This window comes from Euprymna scolopes, chromosome 19 (genome assembly GCF_053919585.1).
Source record: "Euprymna scolopes isolate OS-2025 chromosome 19, ASM5391958v1, whole genome shotgun sequence".
NCBI lineage: Eukaryota > Metazoa > Mollusca > Cephalopoda > Sepiida > Sepiolidae > Euprymna > Euprymna scolopes.
In genome coordinates, this window is record NC_136500.1 from 13,658,471 (window position 1) to 13,680,589 (window position 22,119).

General features: G+C 38.2%; 1 protein-coding gene across 1 annotated transcript in view; it reads right to left on the reverse strand.

The window, feature by feature from the left end:
- Window positions 1-7,003, reverse strand: part of LOC145303420 (cyclin-Y-like) — an 85,646-nt gene extending 78,643 nt beyond the window's left edge. Inside the window, exon 1 of the mRNA XM_080144749.1 lies at window positions 4,785-7,003. Within this exon, the coding sequence (XP_080000875.1) occupies window positions 4,785-5,004 (220 nt within the window). The 5' untranslated portion in view covers window positions 5,005-7,003. The remainder of the gene's footprint in view (window positions 1-4,784) is intronic.
- Between the last annotated feature and the right edge of the window lie 15,116 nt (window positions 7,004-22,119).

Here is a 22,119-nt window from a genome sequence, read left to right on the forward strand (position 1 = left end):
CTTTGAACGTACCTTTTACATTCTTAGCAATAATTGTGCTGTCAAGAAGCACCAATTTTGTTTTACTATTAATAACCAACGTAATGCACATATATTCAGTTTAATATTCATTTTACATGCCATGTATTGTAGAAATTAACTTTCAAACTAACCTATCTCTGACTAGGTCTGTCTTTATCCTTCTTTTCCCAAATCCATCATTATCACTTCCTGTTTTCCTTGACCTTCACCTATGAACTAACCTTTCTATCTCAATTGTTCTACTTACAGTAATCGAATAACTCTCCTCCATTCTTTCAACGAGACCATACCAACACGGTTTCCATTTTGCACCCGTTTGCCTCTACTGCCCAAATTTAATTTTATTCTAAGGTTATCAGATCAAAATATGTCTTTAAGAATCATGTTACCCATTCCATCATATATCTCTCCATGCAACACATTTCCTCAACCCTCACTGGTCACTTTTATTTACATCACACTGCATATATGATAGAAACTTGAATGTCAACAAGACACTATCCTTGAATGTCTAAGGTCTCTCTGTAGAGAGGTTTATCAGGACTATTTGCCATGAGGATATTTTTCCCTGATCAAATATTCAAAATAACATTGTATTCATGGCCTAAATAAGATCTCCAAGCTTTTATGAAGAATAGTGCACCTTCTCCAAGTGATGAGTGATGTTATCTCAAGTAATAGAACAAAACTGGATTCTCCGCCAGACACAATGAATTCTCGTTCTGGGATTCATTAAGTGACTACAAGAAAGATATAACATATTTAAATGTTTAACTGAGGAGGGGAAAATTATGTCCTCAGCTTCTTTATTAACCCAGTGTTTCAGAGATAAACGAGAACTTTAATGGAATATTCAAATATCTATGCATCTCAAAGAGATCAAGTATAAGCCCCAAGAAGGGGGTCCCTTGTTTTCTAAGAACTTTGAACTAAAATGAGAGGAATCACATTCTTGAGAAATATGTGGCTCTTTTACACATAATAACCTATTTCCTTGGTCGACAGTGACAATGCTAAAGTAACACACATTTACACAAGCTACGAGCTTATAATTCTTCAAATTTATACTTTCTTCACTAAACTCTAATTCTAACTATTTCCTTATTTTTATTATCTCCATAAATATAAGCTTAACATTTTAATTAAATTTAAAAAGAAACATTTCTAAAAATGATATATAGACAGTAAGTCAACAATTGATCGATATTTGAACTGCAAAATGCTGGGTAACTGCTACTCTGAACCTTTTCTCTGCTAGAAACAAGCTTGAGTGAGGGTCATTGGTATTGAGTTTCAGTCTGCAATACACAGACAGGGGAAACTTAGAAGGCAGACATCTTTAGCATTATAAATATAATTCTTATTATGTATTTCTGACAGAATCTTTCATTTAATCTACGGAAGTAGCATGATCTTATTCTGTGGCATAGTAGATAAAGTACTTGGCAAAATTCAATTGTAAGTTACACACTTTTGAAGGTTCAATCCTCAGTGCAGGCAACACTCAAAATACAATTGCAAATTACTTAGAACTTCTACCCAGTTCTGGCTAATGGAACGAGAACCTGCAACCCCTGTGGATTAAATATAAAATTCAGTTCGAAATTCTGTCAGTTTTTTTTTTAAATCTGACAAAAAGGTTCTCCAGTTCGACAAGATACACCTGAAGAAGGTCAGAGGTTACATCAACCAAAACGTGAAATGACACTAAAGACAAGATGTGTAGTTCAAAGAATCAAAATAATACGGATAATCAATCCTTATCTCAAAAATTCAGAAATCTAAACATAATGTTGGAAATGCTTTCTTTTGAACTAAAAATCCTCTTGTAATAAAGTACCATTTTTTTGTTATTGTTTAAACTACTGCTTAAGGCCACCATTCACCCATGTATGGAGTATTGTTGTCACATTTGGGCTGGTGCATCTGCTACTAGTCTCTTGCTCCTAGACAAGGTTCAAAAGAGAGTCACCAATCTGATAGGCCCTGAACTGGCATCTAAGCTTCAGCCTGCCCCATCGACAAAACATTGCATCCTCTGCCTGTTCTACAAGTATTTTAATGGTGAATGCTCTGACGAACTGCAGACACTTGTGCCCCCATGACATAGACACCCTCGACAAACCCGACAGGCAGCTAAATCCCACCCCCACACAGTAGAGATCCCTAGATGTAAAAGATCTTTCTACGCCAGTAGTTTCTTCCCCAGAGCCGCTAGACCCTGGAATTCCATTCCAGGTCCCTGCTTCCCTAACTGTACTGACATGCAGAAGTTCAAGTGTAACGTGAACGGACATCTTGTTGCCCAAATCCCAACATAGTGCCCCAGTAGTTGCTGCCCCTGATAGTAGCCCCCTACACCAAAGTGGCAATGTACCTTGTTTGGGGTGAAAATGTAATTAAAAAAATAAATAAAAAATAAAGATCACAGGTCTTTTCTAGAACAGTGGTTCATCCAAGAAATAGGGTTTCTTTGGTTTGAGAGCACAAATAAAACAATAATCGCCTTTGGTTTATTAACAATCGTTAAAATCACCTTTCCAACATTGAAGGAACTGACGTAAACATGGTTTCTAGGCGTCCCTGACCACATTTATTATAGATTAAAAACAATGTCTGTCACAGAAATTTCTTTTTGTGACATGAGAAATTCACAAATAATTTCCCATGGCACAAAGAAATCAACAGCATTAGCATTTCATATATATAAATAAATAATAAAAACAAACATGTCCAACAATAATGCTTACTGTAGGCGTTGAGGATTCTAAAGCGATTTTTAATTCTTTATAATTTTAATTTGAAAGTAATTTCCCATTAAAATTTAAGTTTTGATATTTTGTCTCTTGACTCTTCGTTGGTTGAGGAACACGCACAAATTCTAATAAGAATTTGGTTGTTTGTGTTCCTCAACCAACAGAGTCAAGAAACAAAATATCATAGTCTTGTACAAAGGGCAGTTGTCTGTATTTATATGTCCAGCTAAAAAACTACAAAACAAACACCCACAAGGTTGGCATATTCTTGATAATATCTGAAACTTTGAAAAATTATTCATACTTTAAGATTCAACTGGGCTATGTATTGTCGGGGGTAGAGGGGGGAGCCATGGTTTACATAATTATTATTTTCAACACATTAAAACAAGAGAGAGGAATGGGCTGTGTGGAAGTTTTTTTACTTCTATTTTATCTTTACATTCCTGAGCAATGACAGGTAACCCTGCTATTCTCATATAAAGGAAAGCCGTCTTTTTGAGTTCTGCGTGTTTGGCTAAAACTCAGAAACTATCAGAGATATACTTACAAAAATTAAAGATGTTTTGTCAGTAAAAAAAAAAAAAAAGAAAAAGCAATATTCATTGTTTGGGGTTACCAGGGATCAAATTAATGGGTTTCTATCACTGAACATAGATGTACAAAAAAGTTGTCAAAAAACAAATATATAACAAATGTTATCAAAAGCAAGATAAGTTACTTTTCTACCTAATTTGATAAGTTTTTAGTGTTTTTATTCAATGTAAAACGTTTATTCGGTTTGAAAAACAAGTAATGTTGAACACTGCTGCAGAACAAGAAAAGATGGCCATGTCCATGATGTCTTTGAAGAGTCGGCAATCACTTCAAAATAAGAAATAAGACAAAATGGTGATAGAAACTCATCCAATAAATGTCACGGTAAAATTTATTAGGTGGGTTTCTATCACCATTTTGTTTAATTTCTTATTTTGAAGTGATTATCGACTCTTCCAAGACATTATGGCCATCTTTTCTTGTTCTGCAGCAGTGTTCAACATTACTCGTTTTTTAAACCGAATAAACGTTTTACATTGAATAAAAACACTAAAAACTTATCAAGTTAGGTAGAAAAGTAACTTATCTTGCCTTTGATAACATTTGTTATATATTTGTTTTTTGACAACTTTTTCGTACCTCTGTGTATTGTAATAAAAAACCCAAATTAATTCATTTTTAGTGAACTTCTAATTTTAAAAAAATTACTTGCTTTCATTGTTACTAGTATTTGTTCGAAAAACAACACTGAAAATAGGTCAAATAGTCGGTTGTTGAGGAAGTTTATCTTTTACTTTCGTTTTTTTTTTTGCCCCCCCCCCCAAAAAAAAATTTACACATGAATGAGAGAGAGAAGAGTATTAAACCATAATGTAAATAAGGTTGTCGATAGAGGGATGGGGCTAGGAGAAAGCTGTTACACGTTTTTAACTTTTATTTTCTGGATTATTTTAAACTGATGACCTCGTGTTGATTGCGCATCTTTTCCAACCCGAGAATTTCCTAGGTGAACTTGGAGAACCTACATGGAATTTTGAATTAAACCCTTTATTTAATCAACAATAATACATTGTTCTCATTCCGTCAGTCATTACCGGCTAAAAGTGTTAACATATCCTATCCTTGTAGTAACGATTGAACCTTCAACCCCAAGAAACTCACTTAGAATTGATTATTAACAAACGCATTCAAGCGACGCTTGAATCAAGCGTGTGGCCGTAAGTTCATGTTCAGTTTGAAATTTCGTCCAGGGTTCAGAGTTCGATAAGTTCCCAAGTTCTTATAGTCACACATCTAAAGAAGGTCAGAGAGTACACGGACTGAAATGTTGTGAATATAGCGACTAGGATGATAACAGTAGTCAGAATCCTCATCTCAAAGATTCTAAAACATATCTTATTTTCTTATGCATGGTTTCGGGCAAACGTCGGATTACCCTGCTGGTTAGTATATATAATAAAGCACACTCACCTTCGGGTTCGCGGTCACTGATATGTTGTAGGTTGCTGTGACTCTGTCTCTGTGCACCTCCACCACTGGTCAGATTTCCGACCACACCTGCTCCACCGGGTCCGGATGCTCCACTGTCTTCAGTGCAGGCTGGACGATAAATATCTTCTTTCCTTTTATGCCGTGCATTTTGGATTTGTTTGGGGCTAGAATAAGCGCAGCATGACTGGCTATTGCCCATGTCTTCACAAGGGCCCTTCTTTTAAGAGTTTCAAAATAATAGTGACTTGTTGGGTATATAAATAAGGGGGAGGGGGCAATATAAATATGTGAGAATAGTTTTTTGTTGGTTTGCTTGCGGTTTGTGGTACTTACTAATTGTACCGTGCTGAAATAACGTTATTATTTAGAAAGCCATTATTAACATGGGGAGGGTGTTTTGTAAGTATTCTGTACTTCCACCTAACCATTTAATAATAATAAAAAAAAAAAAAGATATCGTGAAAATACTATTTAAAAAAATAACGCGGTACAATAAGTGCATAAGCACCGGGATGGGGGGGGGGAGCTTTATAATGATCGGATAAATTACAGTAAATTATTTTGTAGCCTTAAAACGGGCTTTTTAATAGATAGAGAAGGAGGGAGGGACATTTAGATATACAAGCAACAACACTTGTATATTTTAAAGATAAGAACATAAGTAATACGTTTCGCCTCTACCTTGAAAAATGGAAACTCAATATCTCCGGGTAAAGAAACTACACTAAAAAGTAATTAAATTTTTAAACTTTTACATCAATCCCAAATATGATTTACATAAATAAACAGACAAAAAAAAAACTGTCTTTCAAAATAAGTAGTGAAATTCATTCCATGCCAAATAACTTAATGTAAACGACTTACGGAAAGCGAACTACTATTTTCTTGATAACGATTACATATTACTTGGCGGTACTATACTTTTGGAGTGTGGTTTGTTAACAGCAAAAGGTTATTGAATATGATTGACAGGGGATACACCAAGTTTTGCTGTGGCCAGTAAAAAAAAAAAAAAAAAAAAAAAAATCACTGTCTATTTTCCTTTTAAGGTAAGTTAAAAACACATTACAAATAATATACACCAACTATTTCTACGTGGTTACGACTATACAAAATAATTAAAGTTTGAATTCCCATAACATGGGATTGGACTTTTAAGTTATTAAAATCACAACTTTCTTTAATACTTAAGCGACATGTCCGTAAGGCTATAGACATCTCTTATATGAACATTTATTTACAAATATAGGATCTTCTGAGGAGTAAAATTGTGTGCAAATATGTTAGTAAATATTTCGCCACCTTTGTTTTTTGTTGTTTTCTTCTACATGGCCATATTCAGCTGTTTTAAAGGGGCAAACAATAGTGTCTAATTTTTTTTAACTCTTTGTAACAGCAAAGTGGAAAAACAGATATATAAAAACCAAGAGAATTTAATTCAAAAAAGAAAATACCTCTAAATAATATCGATGCGGGGTTTAGAAATTAGTTATTTCGTTGTTGTTTGAAGAGAAAATCAGAGGAAATGTGGGGTTTTAAAAATATCTCTGGAGATGGAGAATTCGTTTTCCTTTTTGTAATGTTTGTTTTTGTTTTTCGTGTTTGGGTTTTTTCTGCTTTTTTTTTTTTTTTTTTGTAAAATCAAAAATAAGGGTTTCATGAAAAATATCTACATTTTTTTTGTAAGTTACACAAAATATATTCGAGAGATAATAAAAACAATCAATAAAAAATATTTTTTTACATCGGCATTTTGTAAATTCCTAAAGGTTTGTGTGTGTGTGTGTGTGTGTGTGTGTGTGTGCGGTTTTTTAAAAGTTAAATAAACAGTGGAATGTCCAGGGAAAGGGATGAACTATGAATGAAATGTTAGTCCGACGTTTTAAGTATCGCAATAACAACGATAATGAATGATGATTATAGTAATGATCTTTTTTCTCTAGATTGATATATGGACGTCAATTTCTTTTCTTTTTTTCCTTCTTTTTTTAACTTCTCTCTTTTTAAAACCCAGTTAAACGCGACATGACCGCATGGGTTATGTTCGTCCATGTACGGGCCCGAAACCACTAGAATCCCTGACCAGTGTCCCTCTCTATCTAAGTCCTAGGGTCGGCTTTTTTCCTCTCCTTGATCTTCTTTTTCTTAACACAGGGTCCAGCGGCCGGCATGACGACACTTACAGCAATCTCCTCTCTATCTCTTCTTTTTGGTAGCTGCTGCTGATGGTGCCTCGCTTTCAGAATGAGCGACTAGTCATAACTGGAAGCACCTTACAAGCGATTAGTCACGTCTGGCGAGAAAATCTCCTCCCCAGCTAAAGAACTTCTGACTCTCTCTAATATTTCGCGTTCCCTCTTTCTCTCTCTCTCTCTCTCTCTCTCTCTCTCTCTCTCTCAATCTCTCAATCTCTATTCTAACATTCCAACTATTATTTTTTTTTTCTTCATCCCACTTTACTTCTCTTCTATTTTTTGGTTCTTTTTTAATTGATTTTTTTTCTCTTTTTGCATATTTCTAAACTTCTCATAAGGACGGACTCCCCATCACCTTTCTAAAATTTTGATTACTCATATTTTTTTAATTCTTCGGAATAAAATTAGTCGAAAATTTTCAAATTTAAAATAATCATAATTTTTTTTTTTAATTTTACCTGTTTAATATTTTGATGGAGAAATCCATTTCGAAATTTTTTCTTAAAAGTCATATTGCCATTTGGAATGTAAGGGGCTACTATTTGAGATTGTGCCTAACAGGGGACTGTGGGGAGTTGAGCAGTGAGGTCTTTGTTTACATTACATTTACATTTCTGCGGGTTAGTACAATCAGGGAAGAAGGAAGGAATTCCAAAGTTTAGCAGTCCGAGGGCAGAATCTATTAGAGCAGAAGGCTTTCCAGCATCTAAGGTGAAGGGGTGGGATTTTGCTGCTTGTCAGATTAGATGGGAGTATGAATGTCAAGGAAGCATAAGCGTTATGATTTCATCAGAGCACATTCCATGAAAGTACTTGTAAAACAAGCCCATGGATGCGACATTGCAGCGATGGAACAGAGGTTAGAGTTTGGCCGATAATGCAGGACCTATTAGGTTTGAGACTCATTTTTTGGACCGTGTCTAAAAGTGATGCACTAACACAAATTTGGAAACAATACTCAATGCATGGGCAAATGATGGCTTTGTAAAGATAGGATGCTCTTTGGTGTGATGTAAATATGGTAAACATATTTGTCGATTTTCATTTTCATTTCATGATTTTTAAATTGAGAAAGGAGGTGAAGGGTCATTAAAAAAAAAAGAACTCCATGGAATGGCAAGAGTTACAAATGATCCTCTTCCTTCCATTCACAAACCACAAAATACTCTGATGTACTCCTACTTTAACATTAAAGTTGAAACTAAATGTTATTTTTTATTTTTATTGTCATTTCGTCTCACACAAGGCACAGGGCCACTTAGTCGTGAGGGACTACTATTTGGTACTAGATTTTCAGGGATACTATTTATGGAGTTCGGCAGCATTACACTTGAATTTCTGCATGCCAGTACAGTCAGGGAAGCAGGGGCCCCAGGAGGGAATTTCAAAGTGCAGCAGTTCGAGGGTGAAAGCTATTCAAGTAGAAGGCTTTATGGCATCTAGAGATCTCTACAGTGTAGAAGTGGGATTTTGCTGTTTGTTGGGTTTATTGTGAATGTTGTTGTCGAGTGGGTACTAGTGCTCAGAGTTCGTCAGCGCACTTGCCATTGAAATATTCATAAAACAAGCACAAGGATGCTACATTTCGGTGATGGGACAGAGTTTGGAGTTTAGGTGATAGGTCAGGACCTATTAGGTTAGTGACTTTTTTTTAACCTTGTCTAAGAGCAAGAGATTAGTAGCAGATGCATCCGCCCAAATGTGGCAACAATATTCCATGCATGTGCGAATCATCGCCTTGTAGAGATACAGGATACTTTCAGGTGTGAGCAGCCTTTTAGCATGATAGAGAGAGCCCACCTTCCTCACAGCTGCCTTGGCAATTGCTAATCAATTCTAATATGACTTTGAGCATTTCTGAACATTGCATGATAAATTTTCACTAACTGCTCATCTACAACTAGTTTACACAGAGTCCACCAGACAAATTCTCTTTACACTCTGTCAAAAGCTTTCTTCAGATTCATAAAGGCAAAATATAGGTTCTTCTTCTTACTAAGGTACTTTTCTTGCATTAGATCCAGGATAAATATAGCACCAGTTGTACTATCCCCAGGCATAAAAGCAAACTGCATTTCATCTATGTGTCATGTTGCCCTATGTTTTCATGCCTCGGCACACCAAACAAAACCAGAGGTTTCATAATCGAACTTTTATCCCTTGTTATGTTGACTTTATTTATGACTCCACACTACTAATAAAACTGAATGTTTAATCCTTGAATGCCTTAACTCATGTGATGGAAACGAACACAATTTTCCTTTCTTTGCGCATTTCGTGAATCAATCCAACCAATCAGATTTCATGAAAGCATTGTACTATCAGCAGTCATCAATGCACTATAAAAGGAATTTGTCTCTTTATTCTGAGCTCATTCAGGGCCTTTTCTTCCAGACTTTGATGCCATCTCTTTAGAAATGGGACGTTTTGGCATTGCCGATTTGGTGTTGCACAAAAAATAACCATTTTTATTTAAAACACAAAAACAGACAACACTCGGTCGTCAATATTAGGATTATATTTGTTGTGGGACCGGCCGGCTGGGGACAATCGACCCAACAACAAACAAAGAATGACAGACACAGGTTGTTCGGTTAAAGATGAGGGTTCGCCTTTTATTTGCAAAGGAAGTGAAAAATCACATGATCTGGATGCTGGTTGTCTGGAAGGTTGCATGTCACTGCCGGCTAAAGTCTGGAGGGCTGGAACAGGTACTCTAGACGTAGCATGGTTTAAGGTTGCTCGCTGGGTCTGGAATGATTGGCTGGATGTCAGGGCGATCCGGAACGGTTGGTGGACACTGAGAACATGGGATCAGTGTTAAGGAACAGACGGTAGGCACTGAGAATGCGGGATCAATGTTAAGGAACGGACGACACTGAGAGCGTAGGGGTCAGTGTTAAGGAATTGATGAGCGGTCGGCACTGAGAACATAAGGTCAGTGTTAAGGAACGGACGGTCGGTAGGGAGTCAGGTGCAGGTGAGGTTGCAGACCGAAGGAGCAAGGTGCATGCGAGGTCATAGGTCAGAGGAGCAAGGTGCAGGTGAGGTTGCAGGCCAGAGGAGCAAGGTGCAGGCGAGGCTGCCGGAAAGTTGCAGAAGGAGCTGGAAGCACCAAGGGCTGGAAGTCTGCAGGAGGCGCTGGAGACTGGAAGTGAAGTTCACTGCTGGTGGGTCTCAGGAGGCAAGCAGTAGTGAATCAAATTAGTAAAAAAACTTATTATCCCTGATAAGGGCTGGTTGGTTAACCCTAATAAGAGCTGTTTGAACTGCTGCTGAGACGGCTGCTGCTGCTGGGAATCCATTTGGTGGATTTGGTCGACGTGACTCGTAGCATCAGTCCACTCCTGGAGCCTCCTCCTACTCCCAAGCCGAGCTAATCTAACTGGGCCGAAGCGAGCTGTATTCATTTCAGCAGAGTAATATTAGAGGTGTCGCTCCCCACAAGACAAACAAACGACTCTAATTAATTCCAGAACGAAATTTTTGCAATCAAAAGTTGATTCCATTTAAATTAATTTTGTTTAAAAGTAAAAAGTCAATTGTTTGAATTATTGACGTTAAGCTTGATACATTTGAATTCTGACATGTATAAAGGAGTCAAGGACGGAAAGAAAGGGAAAGCAAACATATTTACTGAACCCGGATGTTGTTCATACGTTTAGCTTCCATTAGCGAATTGTGTCCTTTGTTTAAGGAAAGGGAAGATGAAGAGAAACAGCGAGGGTGAAAAACAAAGAAAAATGGAGACGGTGATTTTGAAACTGTGACATATTTTTATATTAATTAATATTTTTCTTAATTTAAAAAAAAGATGGTGCTTATACACTTAAGTAACTGTGCGATTTTTTTAAATGATACTTTCAAGTTAAATTGAAGTTTTGCGGTATTTTTATTTATTAAATTGTTACGTAAAAGTATACAATAGATACAAAACATTCGCGCCACTCCATGTTAAGAATGTCTTTCTAAATAATATCATTGTTTCAGCACGCTAACATAAGTGCATGAATACCTTATTTTTAATTTTTTTTTTTATCAAAAAAAATATGAAAATATAATCTCCTTGTTAACAATATAATCTCCTTGTTGTTTATAATGAAGACAATGAAAGGAAGTCTCATTCTAACATTTAATAAACAACTTTATTTGTCATTTTCGTTAGTAGCATTAGTAGAAGAGTACAAGAGAGAGAGAGAAATAGGTTGAAGTGTTCTTGTGTAGAGATAGAATTAATATCATGACGGCTGGTTGAAGAAGAGAACAGTTCAGTTCCGTTTTTTTTTTTTTTTTTTTTTACACAGTGATCACCACTTATCAAGGCCCGGAAGCCACTCAGGGATAAGGGTTATTGCAAGTACATCACGTTAGTGAGGAGATTTTATGAAGTGTTTAATTAGGGGGGCGGTTCATTAGGAATTTGTTAACATTAGACTTGAAGACATCCAAGTTGTAGTCCGGAGGGAAGCAGGCAGACGGAACAGAGTTCCACAGGCGTGCAGTTCTAAGAAAGAAGCTTTGCTCATGAAATCCGCGTTTTGATTTAGGCACAGATATAGAGTGGGGAAAATTTTTCACAGTGGATTCAGCTAGACGGGTGTTTTTCGTGAAAGATTGGCGAGGGGGGACCAGGGATTGGAGTTCAGACGAGCACCTGCCATGAAAATAACGATAAAACAAGGATAGGCTCGCAACGTCTCTTCTGTGGGAGAGGGGTTGCAGGGTAGAGAAAAGGGCATCCCCCACTAAACCACGAAGTCTATTTTGTACTCTGTCAAGGCATGATAGGCTGTTTTTGGCAGCTCCTGCCCAGATATGGCAACAGTATTCCATCCTTGGCCGTACTTGGCTTTTATATAGATAGAGAATTGCATCAGTAGTGAGATATCTTCTGGAGCGGTAGAAGCATCCCACCATCTTTCCTGCGACCTTGGCAACAGACTTGATGTACGTGTTCCATTTCAGATCAGGAGTAAAGGTCAAACCCAGAAGCTTGTCAAAACACGGGGCCTCACCCAGACGAGAGCCATCCATCACAATTGATGCCAGCTGGGGATCAGAGCGTTGATGATGTAAGGATAGGAGTTTGGTTTTAGATGCATTAAAGGTAACTAGCCACATCTTCCCCCACTGAACCACGCGCTCGAGATCAGAGGAGAGAGAATCCGAGAGAACTTCGTCATTTACAGCCTTTGATGTGTTGCCGTAGATGGTCGTGTCATCAGCATAGATGTCAACGAATGATTTAAGTATGTGTTTAGGGAGGTCATTGATGTAGATCAGGAAGAGAGTTGGGCCGAGGATTGACCCCTGAGGAACTCCAGCATTTATATTGCAGGCCTCCGATTTTTGTCCATCTACCACTACTCTTATGAGCCTATCGGAGAGAAATGATTTAATGATTGAGAAAACATTTCCAGTTATACCGTAGCTGGAAATCTTGTGAAGTAGACCCTTATGCCATACTTTGTCAAAGGCCTTTGATATGTCAAGAGCAATTGCCCTAGAAAGGAAGCCTTTGTCAAGAGATTCACTAATCCTATGAGATATAACCGTCAGCACATCTGCGGTAGATCTTGCAGAGCGGAAACCATATTGTGTGTCACTAAGAAGGTTGTTTCTGCTGAGGTGGTTGACTATTTCTCTATTTAATATTGATTCCAGTAACTTACTCATAACACAGAGAAGACTTATTGGTCTGTATTGAGAGGGAGATGACTTATCACCTGAATTCTTAAATACAGGGCAAACTGATGAGGTCTTCCAGGGGGTCGGAAAGCACTTCTCCTTAAGGCAGCGCTTAAATAGTTTCGTAAGTATGGGAGCAAGTTCTGGTTGAAGCTTTTTTAACACTATAATTGGGATGCCATCAGGGCCAGTTGCTTTACTGGAATCTCGGTTTTTTATTAGCTTGGCGACCTCATGCACGGATATTTGTATATTACCTAGCTTGTTCTGTGTTATAGGAGGAAATATGGGGAGTTGATGGCCTTCGTCGCATAGGGTAGAATTAGCTGCAAAGTTCTTTGCAAATAGTTTGGCCTTGTCTGACGCTGACGAGATAACCTCTGGTCCATTGATAATGGTTGGGATAGAACGCACACTTCTGTTCAGGATCCTATTTGTTATTTGCCAAAACTGGTGGGAACCAAGCCGCTGATCAGCTACCTTGGATTTAACAGACTGGGCATATAGCTCTCTTGCATTTTTTATTACTCTTTTACAGTGGTTGCTGGCAGTCCTGAAAGCAGCTTTAGTCTCAGTGCATCTATTACGTTGGTAGCTATGGAAAAAGTGATTTCTGTGCGCGATAGCAGCAGCACATTCTGGGGAGAACCATGGCTGGCTGTTAGGTTTTTGTTGAAATTTTTTAGATGGTATGAATTGGTCTATGCCTACAATTAACCATTCGGTCAGATCTGATACTATAGAGGACACTTCCTTTTTAAACATGGAGTGCAGAGGTAAATCAGATATGAATGTACGGAAGCTATCCCAGTCAGCCATAGAGTATCGGTATACAGTACGGTGGAGGGATACGTCTGATGGCTTCTTACATTTTGTTTTTATCTTAACTGATACGACGGAGTGGTCGGAGGATCCTAAAGGAGAATGAACGGTACATGAACATAGCTCAGGGGAAGTTGAAAGAAAAAGGTCTAAGAGGCTTGCATATTGATTGGGTGTATCGGGCACACGGGTGGGTTCGCGAACAATCTGAGTTACACTCTGTCATAAGCAATGGCAAAATCATGACAAAACCTCCCCTCATCATCTGTCTTATTTGAATGGGTCAGCCATTCCACGTTATGGACGTTGAAGTCACCACAGATGTGGATGTTAGCCGAGGGATGTGAAGACAGTATGTGGTCTATTTTCTCAGATATGCTCTTAAAGATAGTAACTCCGCTGTTGTGGGGCCTATAGAGGGCAAATATAAATGCAGTGGTGTTAGCAAGTGCAACCCTGAAGCACATATAGGGTAAATTAGGATCTTCTCTAGAGATATTCCTGCCACATGGGAAGCCATCCTTAATGTAGGCACATATTCCATGCCCATGGCGATCTTGGGAGTCAGATTTAGCTGTTAAATTGGAGTATCCATGTATTATGAACTCATCTAGGGAAGTGGTCGGCCCTATTCCAGTTTCACATAGAAATAATATGTCCGGTTTCGTCTCCTGTAATTGGGTTTCAACCTCTGGAAGGTTGGAACGTAGACCCCTGATATTGGAGAAGGAGACCTGGTAGTAGGGGTCTACGCTGGAAGATGGGGTTCTAGGTTTAATCGAGTTTTTATTCTGGAGATATTTCATGTTGAGGTTTGGGGATTTGTGGAATAGGTCGGCATACTTGGTTAGAGCAGTACAGAGAGGGAAAGTAAGAGAGAAAAAGACAGGAAGATTTTTTTTTTTATTTGTAGCACACGAAAAGGTAAAGCCGTAACAATTACCCACTAGTATGGCATCGAGAGGCCCCACCAGAGACTACTGCATGGTCCAGATCCACTCACCAAATGGCAATACAGCAGTCCCAGTACTTTGCGCCTGCTGATAGGACAGCCTCCTTAGTGGTTAATCCAAGGTTCGGGTCCCTGACTATCAGGCGGATAACGTCAGCCCAGACAAAACGTTTACCTCCAGCACCCTTACTAGTGACATGGCAACAAGGACAGACAAAGACAGAAAAATATCCGACATCTCAGACTACTGGTCACCAAGTAGTACCGACCTTTAAGCAGCTTTTTCTTCACCCTTTGTCAGAAACATCACTCATTGAATGAGGACTGAATGACAAAATAGGAGAAGCGAGAGTTACTGGAGCTGCCGATAACACATCCACTGTATTATCTACTCTCCATATGTTTATAGATAGTAGCCATCGGTACAAAGGAAGCAGGTTAAAAGGAGAAAGAAAGTGAAAAGGTATTCAGTGTGTTGATGTGTTGTCGTGTGTGAGTCTGCGTTGTATGTTCTTTAGCATGACAAAGAATGTTCGTTTGAGTAGTCCTGTAGAATGATAAAGTTAGTATGGGTGGAAAGAAATGGTAGTTGGAAGAGAGCCATAGCTAGCTCGTAGTACTCACGTTCAGCCCCAGGCGATGTGTGATTAAAGGTTTGTGATTTCGCCTTTTATATACTCGGTCCCGTAATTGAGAGCTTGCTTGTGATTTGACAAGCCAGGAAGAAGTGGATTTCAAATCTCAAAGTCATGAGAAGTAGTCTCTGCCTGTGATGTAGCGGGTGTCAGCTGCTACAACGTTGTCTGTTTTTTGTGTTTTGATTTAAATAAACATAGTTCGAATGTTTTAATGTTTATATCAATTTAACTATTTTAAGGAAAAGTCATGTTTTTGCAAAACTCTTTTTGGTTAATTATTTTAATTTTTTAAAAAACTTAAAAATATTTTTCAGTTTTTTTTAATTAAAAGAATGATATGAACATATAATCTCATTGTTGACAACTTAGTGTTCTTAGTTTTGGTCCTGTGTTTTAAATAAACATGGTTATTTTAAATTTTTTTTTAATCAAATTAAATTCTTTTCTTTTAATTTTTATTTAAATTTTATTCAAAGAAAAAAATATCTTTGTTAACTGAATTAATTTTAAAAATAATTAAAAAAAAACATTGACTATAATGATAAAGCGCTAATTTGACGCCTGATTAGCCAAGCACAAAATGGCGACACTGACTTGACTATGCCAAAACGTACTAAACCCCGTCTCTTTTGTCGTTGTTGACTGCACCTCATCGCACAGACCTTTGTTAGACATTATGGCACCCTTTCTCCAGCTCCAACTTCTGTGCAACTTCTGCATCAACTCCTGCTCCAGCCTGTCTTTCAGTTTACTCCCTGCAGCATCTGCCCCAGCTTCTTCTAGCAACTCCTTCTGTTACATGATAAGGGCTGTCCCCTTTTCATGTAAGTATAAAAATAGAGAGATTTAGTTAAAATGAAAATGAAATAGAATAGACGAAATTCGAACCTCGTAATTTAGGTTTAGAAATAGATTACGAGAGAGAATTCGCAAATGGAATGTAAAAAAACAAACCATTGTTTAGCTTAGAGATAAAATAGTTTTAAGAAAAGAATGTGCATTGTCAATTCTGTTATGAAATTCAATTGAAGAATGCAACTATAAGATAATTTAATAAACATGTTTTTAACATATTGGAAATATAGGTTACTGGGAATATAGGTTAAAATTCCTTTTGTAAACAAAGGAAAAAGTTTTGGACACGCATTTCCAGAACACGTGAAAGAAGACACATGTTTTAACATGTGTATGACGTCATGGAAAATGGGAAGTTCTCGATATAGTTAGAAACTTTAGAGTTAAGCGGAGGGAGTCTGAGAGAGAGTCTGAGGATGAGAGACGACAGTCTGGAGTCGAGAGATGGGAGTCGAACGTCTGGAAGCGAGACGGTCACCTTTGAAACATAAAATGTAAAACTTTGAATTCCTGACGAAGAAAACCACGACCGGTCGAAGAAGAAATAAACCCATCATGTGTTTTTATAAACGTCGTCTTTGTGTTGTAATTCTACCAAAAAGGTAAAGTGAAATTGTAATTATATGTCTTATATATCATGTGTTTTTAAATGTCTTCACATACACAATGTGAACACTAAGACTGTCTCAACACTACCTCCTCACTAACACTTCTAAGTATGAACATTTTATATATATGAATCTCTTCATAACACGAACACAGAACGCAACATCTCTCTTAATAAGACTTAACAACGAACAATAACAACAATAACAACAAGCAGAATAACAAGAATAATAATAACAAAATGTAACACTTCCAGCAGATTCTTCCACTAACTCCTTCCAATAGTTCCTGTTCCAGCTCTTGCCTGCAGCACCTGCTTCAACTCCCACTTTAGGCTGCTTCTTAAGTTTCTGTTTCTTCCAGATGCTTCCCACACCTGCCTCTTCAGTTCCAGCAGCTCTTTTCCCAGTACCATTGTCACTGTGTGCTTACATCATGGTTCATATTTTGCTACGCGAGCCATTTTTTTTCATTTGTGAACAATCTCGTATACACTGTCTGACGGCAAATAACCTTTTTCATCATGTGGAAACTAAAGTGAAAGAAATCAAATTTTGACTTTTTCTCCATGAAAATAAATAACACAGATTTTGATTCCGAGCTGAATCGAACATAAATACAATCAATTTACACGTGGAACTCTTTTGATTGTATTTGATTCGTCTGAGAATTAATTCTATTCATTTTTGGGGTTTTGACTGAGAGCGCGCTTATTGTAACAATGCCTTCTCATAAATACAGCATATTAACGGCTGGCCCTTTAAGTAGGCGAGAGAGCAGGGAGTCTCCTGAGATGCAACTTTGGCATTCCCAGTCAAGTCGAGCCCAGCAGCCAAAGGGTCTCCAGCAGTAGCAATACTTCAAACAGCTCTTATCAGGGCTAGCCCTTTTCCACATTAATATCCAATTTTCAAACTATTCTTATGCAATCCACAAACTACTTTCATGCGACTACTACTGCCTGCCTGCTTCCTGAGACCGCATTTCTTCAACTAGCAGCCTCCAGCTCACTCCTGCAGCTTTCCAGTGCTTGCCACATCCTCCTGCACCCTTCCAGAGCCTGCCACAGCTTCCTACATGCTTCCAGCATCTGTCACACCTTCCTTTAATCTTCTAGCACCACTTGCAGCCCTCAGCAGCTTACCATTGTTGTTTATTTCCTTTTTTGTAAATGAAAGGCGATTTGTCGTCTTTGAACTGCCTCCAGCTTTTTTGTTATTCTTCCTTTTGCTTTGCTGCTTTTTCTTTTTGCCTCTGTGTCTTAATATTTTAGTTGTACGGTCAACTGGTTTAATCACCGGTTTCTCTCCTCTGCAACACCATCAATGTCATGTCTTCCCAGTTCCTGTAGACGTCCTAACTTACCTGTTCTTGTTGAATCTGACCCTCTAGAGATTTCCTTTCTGTTGATCCAGCCTTTCTGTTGTCAAGGCTCCAATTTCCTCATTCCTATTGATCTGTTCCAGAATCATTTCTATCAATTCATAATCTCCTCACAGCAATCATTGCAAGTCAAGAGTTCTTTTGTGTTTTTCATTTTTTTTTTTTTTTTCATGCAATTAAACAAATTTTCAGATTATAAACGACCTACAAAAAAAAAATAAGTTCCAGGACAGGTAAAATTAATTCCCTGAACAAGTTTGCATTAATTTTATTTTCCTTTTACAAAGATTAAAATCAAAATATAATGATACTAAACTTTATATCTAGAATCATTATTCTCTATCTCTACCATCATTATAGAGTATTGTTATCATATTTGGACTGGATAATCTCTGTCCCATTTGAAGGTTCTTGATAAAGTGCAGAAACGTATCTATCATTTGACTGGCTCCACCCTTTGTTCTTCTATGCAACCTATCTCTCACAGACATGATGTTGTGATGTTGCTAGTCTTTTTTCTTTTTTTTCTTTTTTTTTACATGGGGGTCACCACTTATCAAGGCCCAGAAGCCACTCGGGGATAAGGGTTACTTTATGTAAAATAATCAATGGGATAGTGTTGTAGTATTCATTAGTATTGGAGATTTGATAAAGTGTCATTATTTAAGTTCATCAGGAATTTGTTTATGTTAGACTTGAAGACATCCATGTTGAAGTCAGGTGGAAAACAGGCAAGAAGTAGAGAGTTCCACAAGCGTGCAGTTCTGAGAGAGAAGCTTTGTTCATGGAATCTATGTTTTGAGTTAGGCACAGATAAAGAGTGGGGAAAATTATTGACAGTGGTTTCACTAGACGGGTGTTTATCGTGAAAGATTAGCTAGGGGGATCAGAGATTGGAGCTCAGACGACACCTGCTATGGAAGTAACGATAAAACAAAGATAGGCTTGCAACGTCTCTTCTGTGGGAGAGAGGTTGCAGGGAAAGAGAAAAGGGCATCCCCCACTAAGCCACGAAGTCTATTTTGTACTCTGTCAAGGCAGGATAGGCTGTTTTTAGCAGCTTTTGCCCAAATGTGGCAGCAGTATTCCATCCTTGGACGTACTTGGCTTTTATATAGATAGAGAATTGCATCAGCAGTGAGATATCTTCTGGAGCGGTAGAAGGATCCCACCATTTTTCCAGCGACCTTGGCAACAGACTTGATGTACATGTTCCATTTCCGATCAGGACTAAAGGTCAAACCCAGAAGCTTGTCAAAACATGGGGTTTCCCCTAGACGAGAGTCATCCATTTCAATTGATGCCGGATGAGGATCAGAGCGTTGATGATGTAAAGATAGAAGCTTCGTTTTAGATGCATTAAAAGTAACCAGCCACCTCTTCCCCCACTGTACCACACGCTCGAGATCAGAGGAGAGAGAATCAAAGAGAACTTTCTCATTTACGGCCTTTGATGTGTTGACATAGATGGTCATGTCATCAGCATAGATGTCAACAAATGATTTAAGTATGTGTTTTGGGAGATCATTGATGTAGATCAGAAAGAGAGTTGGGCCCAGGATGGACCCCTGAGGGACTCTAGCATTAATACTGTGGGCCTCTGATTTCTGCCCATCAACCACTACTCTTATGAGCCTATCGGAGAGAAATGATTTAATGATTGAGAAAACATTTCCAGTTATACCGTAGCTGGAAATCTTGTGAAGTAGGCCTTTATGCCATACCTTATCGAAGGCCTTTGATATGTCAAGAGCAATTGCCCTAGAAAGGAAGCCTTTGTCAAGAGATTCGCTAACCCTATGAGATATAACCGTTAGCACATCTGCTGTAGATCTTGCAGAGCGGAAACTATATTGCATGTCACTAAGAAGGTTGTTTCTGCTGAAGTGGTTGACTACTTCTCTATTTAATATGGATTCCAGCAACTTACTCATAACACACAGGAGACTTATTGGTCTGTACTGAGAGGGAGATGACTTATCACCTGAATTCTTAAATACAGAGCATACTGATGAGGTCTTCCAGGTGTTGGGAAGCACTTCTCTTTAAGGCAACGCTTAAACAGTTGTGTAAGTATGGGGGCAAGTTCTGGTTGAAGCTTTTTCAGCACTATAATTGGAATGCTGTCAGGGCCTGTTGCTTTACTGGAATCAAGGTTCTTGATTAGCTTAGCGACCTCACGCACAGATATTTGTATGTTGCATAGCGTGTTATCTGTTATAGGAGGAAATACGGGGAGTTGATGGCCTTCGTCGCATAGGGTAGAATTAGCTGCAAAGTTCTTGGCAAATATTTTGGCCTTGCTTGATACTGACGAGATGACCTCTGGTCCATTGATAATGGTTGAGATAGAATGCATGCTTCTGTTCAGGATTCTATTTGTTATTTGCCAAAACTAGTGGGAACCAAGCCGCTGATCAGTTACTTTGGATTTAACAGACTGAGCATATAGCTTGTAGTGAACTACTACTATGATGCTGCTACGGTATGCTTCCCTTATTTCTCTCTTTCTCCCTACTCTTCTACTTTTCCCTTCCTTTCTTCTCTCAACGTCATCAGAGGTTTCAGCTAATCGGAATAGAGGACTGTCTTGGAGGGAGATACAAAGAAGAAATCTGTCTCAGGCATACGGAAACGATAGAAGCATCAACACGCGACGGACCAGTTTCCCTGGGTAAAGACTTTTATCAAAGAAATGTACCATCCTCTTTGTACCCCTGTATCTTGGAAACTTTTATAAAACATCATCAATCCCAAAGTCTCATCGCACTTAATTATAACCTGATGTTTTCTTTTCCCCAACCGTTCTTTTTCAGCACTCTTGTTCTCTCTCTAATTTCAGAGGTGCTCCAAAAAGGGGACCGACCGAAATGCTGACCCTTTTTCAAACGTTGTTAAAATCTATGGTAACCGCCATAAGCTCTCTAGCATTTTTTATTACTCTTTTACAGTGGTTGCTGGCGTTCCTGAAAGCAGCTTTAGTTTCAGTGCATCTATTACGTTGGTAGCTATGGAAAAAGTGATTTCTGTGCGCGATGGTTTTTTTATTCACAAATACTATTATGGCATATGTTCTTCAGAATTGTCTGACCTATTCCCTGCTTCCTTTGTTCCAGCTCATTCGACTAGTAGTCTCCATCAATTCACTGTTTTAATACCTCATTGTAATACAGCTTCTTATTCAAATTGCTTCTTTTTAAGAACTACAAGGTTGTGGAACTCTCTTCCTGCTGACTATTTTTCTCCTTAGTTTCTTCAAGAGTGAGGTCAATAGTCATCTTCTGTCTTTGCAATAATCATCTTTTGTTCTTGTTAACTCCTTAGATTAAGTGGCCTCATGTCTTGTCTCAGCAATTTCTATAAAATGAAAGAAAAAAGTTTGAGCAAAATTAATTACATGGTTTTGATTTTAAAAAATACGGCTTAAACTTAAGGGATCTTGAGAAGAAATTAACACTCAAGGAATTTTGCTCCATTTGTGTCTGATGACTATGTGTCTAATTCAATGAATATCTGATTTATAAAGCTTATAATGTCTGTCTGTCTGTCAGTCTGTCTCCATTTTTTCAAAGTGCATTTCATTTGAGACTCAAGGTTGCAGAGTGACATGGAAATCTTGTGAAGTAGACCCTTATGCCATACCTTGTCGAAGGCCTTTGATATGTCAAGAGCAATTGCCCTAGAAAGTAAGCCTTTGTCAAGAGATTCACTAATTCTGTGAAATATAACCGTCAGCACATCTGCGGTAGATCTTGCAGAGCGGAAACCATAATGTGAGTCACTAAGAAGGTTGTTTCTGCTAAGGTTGTTGACTACTTCTCTATTTAATATGGATTCCAGCAACTTACTCATAACACACAGGAGACTTATTGGTCTGTACTGAGAGGGAGATGACATATAACCTGAATTCTTAAATACAGGGCAAACTGATGAGGTCTTCCAGAGAGTTGGAAAGCACTTCTCCTTAAGGCAGCGCTTAAACAGTTTTGTAAGTATGGGAGCAAGTTCTGGTTGAAGCTTTTTTAACACTATAATTGGGATGCCGTCAGGGCCAGTTGCTTTACTGGAATCAAGGTTCTTGATCAGCTTGGCGACCTCATGCACGGATATTTGTATGTCCCCTAGCGTGTTCTGTATTATAGGAGGAAATATGGGGAGTTGATGGCCTTCGTCGC